Source organism: Arachis hypogaea, chromosome 13 (assembly GCF_003086295.3).
Source record: "Arachis hypogaea cultivar Tifrunner chromosome 13, arahy.Tifrunner.gnm2.J5K5, whole genome shotgun sequence".
NCBI lineage: Eukaryota > Viridiplantae > Streptophyta > Magnoliopsida > Fabales > Fabaceae > Arachis > Arachis hypogaea.
In genome coordinates, this window is record NC_092048.1 from 85,110,826 (window position 1) to 85,124,472 (window position 13,647).

The 13,647-nt window shown below is 29.9% G+C and overlaps 2 protein-coding genes across 3 annotated transcripts; one reads left to right on the plus strand and one right to left on the minus strand.

Annotated features, from left to right (window-relative positions):
* Positions 1-1,095: 1,095 nt before the first annotated feature.
* LOC112732318 (probable prolyl 4-hydroxylase 3) lies at positions 1,096-4,813 on the plus strand. 2 transcript variants are annotated; one of them, XM_025780993.3, is made up of 8 exons: positions 1,096-1,487; positions 1,583-1,667; positions 2,007-2,104; positions 2,227-2,324; positions 2,944-3,073; positions 3,448-3,635; positions 3,779-3,893; positions 4,482-4,813. In XM_025780993.3, the coding sequence occupies exons 1-7, from the start codon at positions 1,285-1,287 to the stop codon at positions 3,847-3,849; spliced, it is 873 nt and encodes a 290-aa protein (XP_025636778.1). In that variant the 5' UTR covers positions 1,096-1,284; the 3' UTR covers positions 3,850-3,893; positions 4,482-4,813. The 2 variants fall into 2 exon arrangements, with proteins under 2 accessions (XP_025636778.1, XP_029147478.1); XM_029291645.2 differs by lacking the exon at positions 2,944-3,073 and having other exon boundaries at positions 3,453-3,635.
* Positions 4,814-7,972, minus strand: LOC112732319 (uncharacterized). Its single transcript, XM_025780996.2, has 5 exons — positions 7,505-7,972; positions 6,744-6,855; positions 6,011-6,076; positions 5,714-5,911; positions 4,814-4,972 (listed from the first exon to the last, which is right to left on the minus strand). The coding sequence occupies exons 1-5, from the start codon at positions 7,698-7,700 to the stop codon at positions 4,942-4,944; spliced, it is 603 nt and encodes a 200-aa protein (XP_025636781.1). The 5' UTR covers positions 7,701-7,972; the 3' UTR covers positions 4,814-4,941.
* Positions 7,973-13,647: the final 5,675 nt, after the last annotated feature.

Sequence of the window (13,647 nt, forward strand, 5' to 3'; positions counted from 1 at the left end):
TAACTGGTTAATTATTGGTTCTAACAATACCACACTTGGGCCATTAGTATTGCAGGGTTTGTACCTGTCTCAGAATTGCGGTGTCGTCGCCTGTGATATTCGACTAAATTTTTGTGTGTTTCTAACTAATTTACCATGCTATTATTTTTTTTTTTTCATTCAATTGATAAATATACATATTTCAAAACAATGTTAAAATAAATAAATAAATAAAAATTAAGAAGCAGGAGAAAGAGAGGCTAATATTGAAGTCACCATATGTTCTTCAAGTCGCTGCCATTTTCATCTCTAGCGTCAGGAAGTGAGTTTAATTGAATTTTGATATATAAAATCGTTCAAAATATATAAGCCAATTTTCTTTAGCTCTCGTCACAGTAAAAAATCACTAAACAAAGAGAAAATCATTAAAAAAATAAATCTTAGCACTCATAAAAATTTTATTATATTCTTAAAGAATCTTAGATTTATGCAAGTTAAGAAGTCGTTGTACGAGTGAAAACAGAATAAATGGATAAAAAGAAAACAAAGTGACACATAAAAGCAACATATTCTAGCATGGCATTGACCCTAGCAACTTTTAATTTTAATTCTTTCCTACTAATTAAAAATTATTAGACTGCCTCCTCAGAATTATCAAGAAACTAACATGCCGAAAATTTCATGTATGCTCTCAACAAGTGAATACTCTTATTCTATGTTGAATTTAGTTTTTATTGTATTAATATTTTTAATTTGATACAAAAGACAATTAATTATCTTGTTATTCTTTAAGGGTTATAGGATTCAATATTTTCTCACTTTTTTATAAATAATACTACATAACCAATAAATATTATTATTTTTATTAGTATTTAATTACTAATAATTTGTGTTAATATTTATAAAAATTTTATACAAAAAAAAATATATAATTTATATTTATATTTTTTATAAATTACACATATAAATTAATAAATTTATTTATTAAAGATAATTTAAAGTGTATATTAATTAAATAATAATAAAAATATTAAAAATTACCGACATGAAGATGGTTTTTTTTTTTTAACTAAAAATAAAATAAAATTAATAGCAAATACCCTGGTTGCAACTCCCAAGTATTACCGTACCACTCACGCCAACAACGCTTCCAAATTCTGATTTCGTATTTTGAATTTATTTTCATGCAAAAGACGCAAAACAGTGTTACAGATTAAGCTTTTTGGCCTGAAGAAAGGGTAGCGATAGAACTATGATGAAGCGTATATATTCACAAACACCATTCAATTCTACATTATTTGAAGCATGGCGAAAGCAAAATACACGAATCCGAAGGCGCAGTTGAAGAAATGGATCTCGTTGAGGAAGCTGGTTTTGCCGATGCTTTTGATTTTCACGATTGTGCTTCTGGTGTTACTTTCTATCGGAGTTTTTAATCTTCCTATTACCGCTAATGATTCTCCGATCAAGGATCTCGGTGCTCTTAGGCGGCGCAGAACATCTGAGAGGTAGCTTCCACCGCTAACGATTCTGTTTTTCTTTTTCTAGTTATAAGGCGAAAATGCGATTAACATTACTACTTTATGGTTGTTGCTTTTGGAAGAGGTTACGGTTTGGTAGAGCAAAAGAAAAAATGGACCGAAATTCTTTCGTGGGAGCCAAGAGCTTTCATGTACCACAATTTCCTGGTTAGTTTTCCAGATCTTTTAATTCACCTGTTATGGATTAGGCACTGATTTTTTTCATGTACACACCTGTTTGGTGCAACGTGGCGGTTACCAGCTCAGTTCAGATCTAGAATTTTCCTTCAAAACGTGTTATAAGGATGTCTTTTAGGCGAGGCTCAAGAAAATTAGTTATATTCATGAATGGAATACCGAATTGTGACTGAAAAGGTTCAACAGCTTGAGCGTCATGTTTTATTTTGCGATATTAGATTCATGTAGCAGTAAACTGTTGAAAGTGAAGCTCATCTATTTTGTATTAGAATATTAATACTAATTAATTCTGCCTCTCATTTGGATCAGTCCAAAGAAGAATGTGAACACTTGATTAACGTTGCCAAACCACATATGGAAAAATCACAAGTTGCTGATAGTGATACTGGACAGAGTATAGATAGCAGGTTTGCCTCTATTTTGCGTGTTCATTTATGGTAACAATAGTTGTAAGCTGTGTTTTGGTTTAGATACTTGCTCCTGAGAGACTAGTGGTGGTAATGCAATTCTATACAATCCATGCCTCCAGTGATCGTACTAGCTCAGGAGCGTTTCTGAGAAGAGGATTGGACAAAATTGTCCAAAGCATAGAAAAAAAGATTGCTGATCTTACCTTCGTACCAATAGGTATGACTGTATGATGAGTTCCTGTATGCGTCTGCTTATCTCTTTCTTTTGTCTTTCTAAGTTTGATATAGGATGATGTCAGGGACACAATAACCTAAAAGTATCTTATCTAATTTAATGTTTATAATTTTATAAATATAACATCTATAATTATAGACTTATTATTCAGTTATTCCAGCAGTAATTAAAGATTGAAAAATAAAATAATTTTTTATTGTTTTACACTGATTTTCTATTGCTTCCTGAATATTTTTGTTGGTTAAACTAAGAACATTTTAGTGTGTCCGATTCCTTTTTGCTTACTCAGGGTCACTTTATAAAATGCGAGGGTTCTTTCTTGCTCAGTCATATCTTGCTCAGTCATATGAGGCAGTATATGATGAAGTTAATGTAATGAGTTTGTGTCATTTTAATATTTTTGTAGATCCCACTAGTATTTGAATTGTTGTACTTTGGATCTCACTATATGTGATATGGTGGTTAAGCCGGAAATGGAATACAATTTGAATATATTAAACAAGAATGCAAATACCTCCTAATATAGTATACTTATCGTCTGGTATGAATGAATTACTTCAAAAGTTTTTGAGTTAGTAATGAATAACTCATAAATATGTAGAGAATGGAGAAGGACTTCAGGTTCTTCACTATGAAGTTGGCCAAAAATACGAACCTCACTTTGATTACTTCTTAGATAAGGTCAACACTAAGGACGGAAACCACCGTGTTGCTACAGTTCTTATGTACCTGTAAACACATGTCTCTTTTCAATTATAGTTCTATTTTGCGTTAGTTAAATTTTAAAGTAGTCTTTCAAATTGGTCCCGTGCACTAGAATAGTTTCCTAAATTCTAATTGTACCAATTACGTTTCTAAAATCGGCAAAAATGTACAATGTTAGTCCTTATCAGTATTATGAGTTACGCTAAGAGACGAGCGCGGTACACTTTTGCCACACTTTTGCCACTTTCATGGACGTAACTAAGCAATTAAGAACCCAAAGACTATTTTAGTATAAGCGGCTGATCTCAAGTACTACTTTGGGATTTAACTCACTTGTGCTTTATGGTGGATTTTCTTTGGAAATATACTAATTGTTTAATTTTTTATGTGTTTTGTGCAGTTCAGATGTTGAAGAAGGTGGCGAGACCGTATTTCCTGATGCCAATGTAAGTTTTAGTTCTGTTCCATGGCAGAATGATTTGTCTGAATGCGCTAAAAATGGTCTCGCGGTGAAGCCAAAAATGGGTGATGCTATATTGTTTTGGAGCATGAAGCCAGATCTCACCCTAGATCCTTCTTCTCTACATGGTTACAAACTTTGCAAAATTTAATTTAGACTTTGTTATGGTTAATTTTCTAATTCATACTGACCCCAATTTGCAATTTTGTTACTCTACTATCTGTTTCAAATTGGTTAATATTTTTTTTTTTTTTTTGTTTAATGCTTCCAGGTAGTTGCCCTGTTATTAGAGGAAATAAATGGGCTTCAGCAAAGTGGCTACGTCTTGGGGTGTTCAACTAATAAAGATATTATTAAGCCATCTCGTGTGCAGATACCTGTAGAGAGTAAGGATCATTCCAATGCACTCTTACAAGAATTCAAAAATGATTTTTATCTTAAAGTATAAGCGACAATTTCATCCGTTTCGTGCAACAATTTCCTCGCTCAACATATTTGCATCGGATTGCATTATAAAAATATTTTAATTTATTAAGAACGGTACAACTAAATATCCTTTAAATATAATATTTTATTTAGTTTTAAAAAAAATAAAAAATAAAAAATAAATAAATTTTCTAATTTTTTGAATAACCAGAACTGTAAAAGTATTTAAATTAATTAAATAATAATAAATGTTTAAAAATAAGAGACATAATTAATTAAAAAATTAAAATAATATATTATTAAATTTAAAGACTGAATTTTAAAGAATAAATAGTATTTTTCTATTAAAAATAAGACATCAAATTAACAATTATATATTTATATTTATATATGCATATTAATTTATATAATTTTCTAATTAATCAACTTTATTATAACAATAATTAAATCTACAATAGATGAATAATTAAATCTTCTCTCTGTCAAAATACTTTTATTTATGTGATAATATACTTTTTTTTATTCCACGGTATCTCCCAACCCGACAGGTCAAGGACTAATCCGTCGCGGTACTGAGCTCCATTTAAAGGTTTGTCGCTGGCCAATGAGTTGCTGCATGCATAAGGCGGGATGATAATATACTATTTAAATATGTGTGGAAGTGTGGAACAATATTTTTTTAAAATTTCTTTTATGCTGACCATCCTCTATATAAAAAGCACGGGGAAGTAATAATAGATCAGTTTACAAAAGAATTTTAGTGACATCGATATACTAATTTTTCATCTCTGTTTATACCACAAAACTAATGTATTTGGTATTGAGGAACAGTGAAAATTCTTCCAACATTAATAAAATACTCAACCCCATTATTTGACAATTTGGGTTTTTCACCATAGCCATCATATGCTGTTGACACATCTAACTGTTTGCCACTATAGCAACACATGCTAACCGCCATGTTTAAAAGCTTCTCCATCTTCTTTTGACTGAGATTAGACCCACCACCTACTGCGTTGGTTTCAGCCTAAGGGCAGCACTGAAAGAAACATAACACCAAACATAACTTCTCTGGACAAATGTGGCCCTCTCTATGAAAAAAAAAATTGACCAAATTGAAGTAATTATTGGATTCAGAATTTTGGATCCTCTCATGTTCAAAATAAACATGACCTTCTATTGTTTACATCACAATGATAAAATTTGACTTGCTGATTAACCGAATTAAGGCTTTGGGTTAGTTGCTTCATTGGTTCAATCAATTGGTTTTAGGTCAAATCACTTAATTAAATACGATTTAGTAAATAAATATATAACGATATAATATAAATCAAACAGATGCCCCATATGTAATATGAATTTAATTTTGATACATTAACAATATAAAAAAATTTTACACGCACATCTAATTACGTATCACTACAAATAACTACTTTTTTACATGGTCATTCAAAAGAATAAACGTGATTGAATGATTTACGTTGTCAGTGCATCAAAATTAAACTCCTAATATTTGACAAAATATATAACAAATGACTAGCCTGTTTGGAATCGTTAGGTGGTTTGTAATTCTTTTACCAATCTCTCTATATGCCTCATCCAACGGGTCTGGTCTAGGTCTAATAACTATAATTAACATCTCCACATTCTACAATGATTACTAATCTTTTTAACATTTTATAATTTTGAGAGTAACTATATCAATGATGAAGATGTGAACATGACAAAGATCATGCTAATTTTCAACATGAGAGGATCCAAATCCATGATGATTAATTACCTGTTGATACAATAACGCTTTCCAGTGGGTGGAGGACCATCATCAAACACATGTCCAAGATGAGCATCACAGACAGCACAAAGAACTTCCTGGCGCGGCATGAATATAATCGACAGATCTAATTTTGACTTCACATTGTTCCCAATTGGCTGGTAATATGATGGCCATCCAGTTCCACTATTAAACTTAGTAGATGATCTAGAGAGAAAAACAATGCAAAAGAATTAAATCAGTTCAAGATGAATGTGATCAGTGAAAGAAAAATGTAGTTTGGTGAACTGCATATAAAGTACTTACTCAAATAGAGGGGTGTCACAACATATGCAATGGTAAGTCCCCTCAGTTTTGGTATTCCAATACTCCCTGGAATTATTCAAAAAATTGGAAGATAAAACAACAGTTGCATAAAAAAAATTAAAAAAAGAACCTCATATATAGCACTGTGTATTATGTTAACTGTGTATCACCGTGCAATTCTGTAGATTTTAGTAAGATGCAAAATTATACTTGCTATTGATAACCAGAAATTCTAACTACAGCAAAGAAATTTGACAATGATACATGGAGACTTGAAAGTGAAGAAATTGACAATCTCAATCTGCTGGATTATACCAGGCTTATTATTATTAATCATGATCAAATTTATGCAGTACAAAAATATGAATGCCTCTCATGGTGGTATAGAAGATTTTTGGAATATAATATGCAGCATATTGTATCCTTACATAGCCTTGAACAAGAGACAATACATATTAAATTCATATGTACACTGGACTGAACCAACATTCTCTAGCCCCCTGCCAATGGTTCTAGATTTCGAGATATAAAACCAATAATGTGTCTCTAGTGTAGCTTCTAAGAGAGAGAGTTTCGTGGCAAGCATATCAGTAACAATAAGACGAGTCAAATTTGGAAAAAAAAAAAAAATTGTTCAAGAGCCATCTAAAACGAAAACCATGCAATATGCAAGATGAAAGAAATATGTAACAAATGCTTTTATTATCAAATTAGTAATAGAGTTAGAACGTACCCAGTGAAAGCTCTCTCAGTGCCCTTTTGACGGGTAATGTAGAATTGTTCACTTGTTAGGCGCTTCTTCCACTCTTCATCCCTTACAGACTTATAATCAACAATGTCAGCACCTAAAAGGCCCAATAGAGAGTATGTCAGATAAAACACTGGCAAACCTTGCTAGGAAGGGTAATGCTAGAAAAATAATAAGGTAAAATTATCTTATTTAACTTAACATCGATAATTTGGTACCATATAATATCTATAATTTCATATTTATTACATCCAATATTATCCAATTATACCTCATGCATACAAAATAATACAATTTAAAACTGTTCTGAGCTTATTTAATTATATGTTTATTAAATCTAATACTAATTAATTATTCTAATAGTAATTAAGAAATATAAAATAAGACACTTTGAGCAGCTGTGAATTGATTCTCTATTGTCTCCTCAGTGTTTTTGAGCAAGAAATCCCAATAACAAAGCCTATGCCACATTTTGCCTCCATAACCAAAAGCAATTAATGTATCTTAATTCAAATTTAATGTACTAAATTACTCCGTTGAAATTCAAATACAGAGGACCAATCACCAATGACAAATCAAAATCTAAATAACTACCGCCACTTACTCCTGCAATTTTCTACTAAACTAACTGGCTAAGCGAAACTAAATAAAAACCAAAAAGCTATCTCCTAAGAATAAACAAGACCAAGAGGAGAACCCAATTATTATACAAATTAATGTTAGTATTAATATGATAATCAAAATACCTGATTCAAAGGAAGTGTTGTCTGCTTGGTGGGATTGGGAAGAAGCAGAGGAACCCATTGAATGGATTGAATAACAAAATTTCCTTCCGGAATTGTCAATAGCACGTGAAGGAAAACATACCAAGACCTTAGAATTATGAATAAACCTCTGGCAAGGAATACGAGATGTCGGTAAACTCAAAGCACGAGAAGCCATCTTACCCAAAAAGAATACGTGGCCACTTTAATAAATTCATATATCTAAGTAAATTAGTACGTGAACTTTCTTAGTTGACGTTTGGCAACTGAAGAGACTGTCCTTATAGTTTGTAATCACTAATCACTGAAGAGATTACGAGTTAGCCACGTAGAGATTTCCAAGCCACGAAAGTTGAGATGCAAAACTTGTCAATTTTTTTTTGCAATATTACTTCACCAGCAATATTTATCATTTTTTTTTGTCACTATTCACCAAGTACGTGAAGTTGTGGTGGAAATTTAAGGGCAATCAATTTTATACGAACTTAATAATGGAGAATCGTTAAATAAAATTTAGTTAAATTATTTAAATTATTTAATAATTTTTAATTATTAATTTTATATGAAGTTGACTGTATTTAAATTTTTATTTTATATAAAGATAAAAATTTAGGTACAATGAAGTTGACTATATTTAAATTTTTATTTTATATAAAAATAAAAATTCAAGTGCAGTCAATTTAGGTGAAATTAATAATTGAGAGTTATTAGATAAAAATTTAGTCAAATTATTTAACAGTTTTTAAATATCAACTTCACGTAAAGTTACTACACCTGAATTTTTATCTTACATAAATAGTATTTAAAAATTATATTGCTAACAAAAATAATTTTAAAAGATGTTAACGATAAATAAATTTTAAAAATATGATAAAAAAAATAAATATTAAATATATATTTTAAAAAAAGATTTAAGAGATATATTGCTCTGCAAATATTATTAAAAAATAATATTTTTCATCCTTAAATTTTAATAATTTTATGTCCGTTAAATTTTTTAAAATTATTTTATTGTGATGACCATATTTTAAAAAAAAACAAAAAGTCTAAAGATTAAATTTTGTTTCGAATGTTTTTTGTGCACCTTTTAAATATTTATTTAAATGTTGTCACAAAAATTTAGATCAAATAATAGATAAATTATTTACTAAATACAAAAATTTTTTTCACTTATAAAAATATAATATTTATTAATTATTTTTGTCGCATTTTTAAATTATTCAAGTGTTGTTTAATCGATAACATCTTTTAAAAATGATTTTATTAATAGACAGTAACTAATTTTTTTTGCCTACTAAATTAGTAGTTAACTCTATTCTAAACTCTAAGTACTAAATTATAAATTTTAAATTATAAATTTTAATAATACAATAATAAAATATCAATTAAAATATTGACTAATATTGATAAAAAGTATTAATGCTAAACATTTTTCTTTTACAAACTATCATTAAACGATATTATTAAATGTATTTTTGTGTAATATTTTTTCAGGTTTTCTAATTTAAAAAATATAATAAATAATTACATTTGATAAGTGAAAATTTTTGAAAATAAAATATTAACAAAAAATGTGGATTAGAATAAATCCTCAAGATGCACTTTGAAAATTGGCGAAAGCTAGTGCACTCTAGGTAAAGTAGGGAGTGCAACACTCTTTAAAAGTTAACCTGCTATCAAAAGTAATTAGGTAAATTAAATTTATTTATTATTGTTATTTTTTTTGTCATGGGCTAAACAAACAAAGCGGCACTAACAATAAAAACTAATTCGCTCGTTTAACACAGAACTATTTTACACCAGAAAAGTATTCAGAAAAATTTAATCGACTTCCTCCGTTATTTTGCTAGCAGGTGCTTCCACTATTGTTCTGTCTAGCGACAGATTTTGACGCTCTTGAACCCACCTCATTCCACATCTACCATAAATGGACCTTCAAAGCCCGAAAAATTGCTGCCATAGAAAAGGAAGACGCTGTCTGTCGCCGCTGCTGGTTGGCTAACTCCAAACGTAAAACTGATTTTATAGAAGAACCCGGTCTCCATGAAGGCGCCATGATTCTCAGATGACAACGCAATCAAAGCACAAAATACATGACAGTTAAAACAAGTCCATTATCTTTTATTTCAAATTATCCTCAACGACGTAATAGAATGAAAAATTAAAATACAATTATATTTAAACAATTATTTGTATTATTTTTATTAATTTATTCAAAAAATAATTAAATTTTGAAGCTAATTGGTATAAAATATTACATATATAAAATTAAGAAAAATTTTTATTTGTATAAGAATGAGCCTAATAAATAATTATTTTATTTAATATATAATTAAGAGTATTTCTTTCTTTGCCAACGAGTTATAGTTCAAATGACAGTCTCTATATTCACCTAAGAGTTAGTAAAAAAAATACTTTTTTTTATTAACTTTTTTAAACATTAATTATTTATTTTACATACAATATAGAAATAAATGAATATAATATTTATTGAGTAGACACAGTTACGTAAAAAAAATTTATTGTCATAGTATTTGAACCAAAGAAAAAAAGTATTATTTTAAGAAAAACTAATAATATATTTTTAATAATATTCTTAATACAAAATAATAAATTTTAAATATTTTTTTAAATAATATATATTAACTAAAATAATATAATTATCCCAAATAATATATGTTTTTTAATTAAATTAATATAATACAAAATCTTTTATCATTCTATTCATATTTAATGTTTTAATTTTGTTTCTCACAAAATAAAATTATATATATATAACACAAAATTTTTTATCATTGTGTTTATATTTAATATTATATATATATAACACAAAATTTTTTAGCATTGTGTTTATATTTAATATTATAATTTTATTTCACACAAAACAAAATTTATTTAAAATTTAATATTATATACATAATATATATTTAATATTATTTTTTTTAAGATTCTAATATATCTTTTTTTCTAGATTTAGTACATAAATTTTCAACTTATTTTTTATGTATTATTTATTTTAATTCTAAAGTCCAATAATTTTTTTTACAGACATGTTGTTTTTAATATTTATATACTATTTTTTTATTTTGAACTTCAGTCTAATACCTGAGACTTACAAAAAAATCTAAAACTTATCAAAAAATGATTAACCTGATTAACAGGTTACCTTTTTAAATTCAGACCATTCAAATAAAATATAATAAATGAAGAGTTCAGATTTACGAATTCATAAGGTGTGCAGCACTTCATACTTAGGAAGGAGCGTTTAAGAATGAGCCTGAAAATTCTGATATTAATAAAAAGGTTTTGAGAAAAATTAAAAAAAATAAAACTAGACAGTTAAAGTGATCAAATTCATTTAGTCCGTTTTTTCAATTTTGGTTAACAAAAAATAATCTTATAATATAAATTCAATTTGTCATCTAATCACCTGTTAGTCACATCATCATTTTTCCATAAAGGTAGGACAAACTAGTAACGGATTTTTTTTATATTTAAATTAAATAAATATAATATTTATAAAAATCGGTAAATAATAAAGTATTTATTGTTATACACAATATATTATATTTCAAATACAGTGCCAAAAATTATATTAAAGGCACATTTTATTTACTCAATACCTAAGTTATGACATAAAAATTTAAATAACATCTGGATTACATTTGGGATAAAAAAAAAAAAAAATGAGTACTAAGTATCCAAAAAAATTCTCAAAAAAAATTTTAGATTTTTTTTCCAAAGATAATAGGTTATATTTCATTAATTATTAAAAAATGAAATACAAAGATGTCTAAAAGTAGAACAGTATAATAAAAGGTGGGGATTTTCCAAAGACACTACACTGAAGGTATTCATCCAACAGTGCGTGGTCGAAAAACGAAGAAAAATCTTAAAGAAGAAATAAAGATAAATCAAATTGAATGCAACTAAGAGCTTGTCTCATGGAGATAACGACCTAAACTGAGAGTTCTTTGGATTTCACGGAGCAACTTGACAGAGCTTGCTAGAATGGCAGACGGCATTGAAGTAGAACCTTCAAAAATCAACTGGTTGCGAGCTTTCCAGCAGTTCCAGCAAATGATGGCAAGCAATTGAGGATTACTGTCAGCATTCTTCAACGGGTTAAGTATCTCTGTTGATGCAGTCCACCATGTCCAAAAATCGTTAGAACTCTGAGGGGGAAGACAATCACGAAGATAACTCTGAGACCACACGTCTTTAATTCTAGAGCAATCGATCAAACAATGAGTGACTGTTTCCGTTGCTTCATGACAGCAAGGGCATATTGGTGATATAGATGGGATGCGGTGATGAATCTGAGCAAGCACCGGAAGTCGGCCATGGAGAGCTTTCCAGATAAATAGCTTAATTTTGTGAGGCAAGTTCAACTTCCATAGATCAATCCACGGCTTTTTCTGCTGCATATAATTAGGGCAAAGCTCCAGAGGCGGATGGTAAAATAAATAGCCAATTCTGTAACCTGAAGCTGTATCATATTGCTTGGATTTATTCAAATCCCATTGCAATTTGTCCCTACTCTGCTGAATTTTAACTGACAAAATCATGTTTGCAACGTCTTGGGCAAATAATTCTTGAATGAGATTCTGATTCTAATTTCTATCTTCAGTAATTAGATCTTTAACTCTTGGAACCAACTCAGAAATAGCCTGTCTATTTGGCATGTCAGAAATCATTAAAGGATACGGAGGAGGTAGCCAAGGATCCTCAAAGGTTCGGATATTCTCACCAGTACCCACAGCCCAATTAAGACCTTTTTCAACAATCTTTCGGCCTTCCAGTATGCTCCTCCATCCCCAAGAAGGTAAGACTCCAATTTCTGCCGTTATAGCATTACCATTGCCAAAGTATTTACCTCTTAAGATTTTGGATAATAAGGAAGTAGGCTGTGTTACAAGTCGCCAAAACTGTTTGCCTAAAAGCGCCAGATTTTGGATTCTGAGATCTTTAAATCCAAGGCCTCCTTCTTTTCGTGGGCGAGTCATAGTGTCCCAGCTAATCCAAGCCATCCTCCTTTCAGAACCTTTTTGTCCCCACCAGAACTGAGAAAGTAGAGAGTGAATTTCCGAAATTAAACCATCAGGAAACTTGAAGCAAAATAATGTATAAATAGGAATAGCTTCTCCCACTGCCTTAAGCAATACGTGTCTACCACCTGACGAAAGAAGATTGCGCTTCCACCCTTGGATTCTTTTTCGAACCTTTTCTTTGATCATACTAAAAGAAGCCTTTTTCGATTTAGAGACTGTAGAAGGCAAACCAAGGTATTTATCCTGAGCCCCAATATGATTAATATTCATAGAGTTAGCCAGTAGTGTACGAGTAGTGGACGGAGTGTTGTGGCTAAAGAATACAGCAGATTTATTAAGATTTATCCTCTAGCCACTGATGCTTTCATAAGAATTCAATAAATGCAGGATATTTGAACATGCTTCAGGATTAGCCTTACATAATAAAATGGAATCATCAACAAACAGGAGGTGGTTGACCTTGGGACATCGCCTATGTATCTGAAGACCCTGAATTAGTCTGTTTTGTTCTGTCTTGTGTAGCAAGAAGGAGAGACCTTTTGCACAAAAAAGAAAAAGATAGGGGAATAGAGGATCTCCTTGTCGAATACCTCTATTTGGTTTGAAGAAACCATAAGGTTGTCCTTCCACAATAACAGAATAAGAAACAGTTGTCACTAATTCTCGAATCCACATGATCCATCGGGAGTCAAAACCAAACTTCTCCAATATAAACAAAAAAAAGTGCCATTCCACCCTATCATATGCCTTACTCATATCTAATTTTAGCGCCATTTCATTTTCAAGACCCCTTTTTTTGTTCTTCAAGTAATGCATATACTCGTGAGCAATTAGGATATTATCAGATATTAATCTGCCTTTAATAAAAGCACTCTGCGTAGGGCTAATTAGTCTATTCATCATACCCTGAAGCCTATGTACAAATACTTTGGAGATAATCTTGTAAAAGACTGAAGAGAGGCTTATTGGTCTTACCTGAGTCATATCTTTAGCATCAGAAATCTTGGGAATAAGACAGATCTGAGTGTGGTTAAAACCCTTCAAGATTCTGCCCCAGAAAAAAAGCTCTTAACT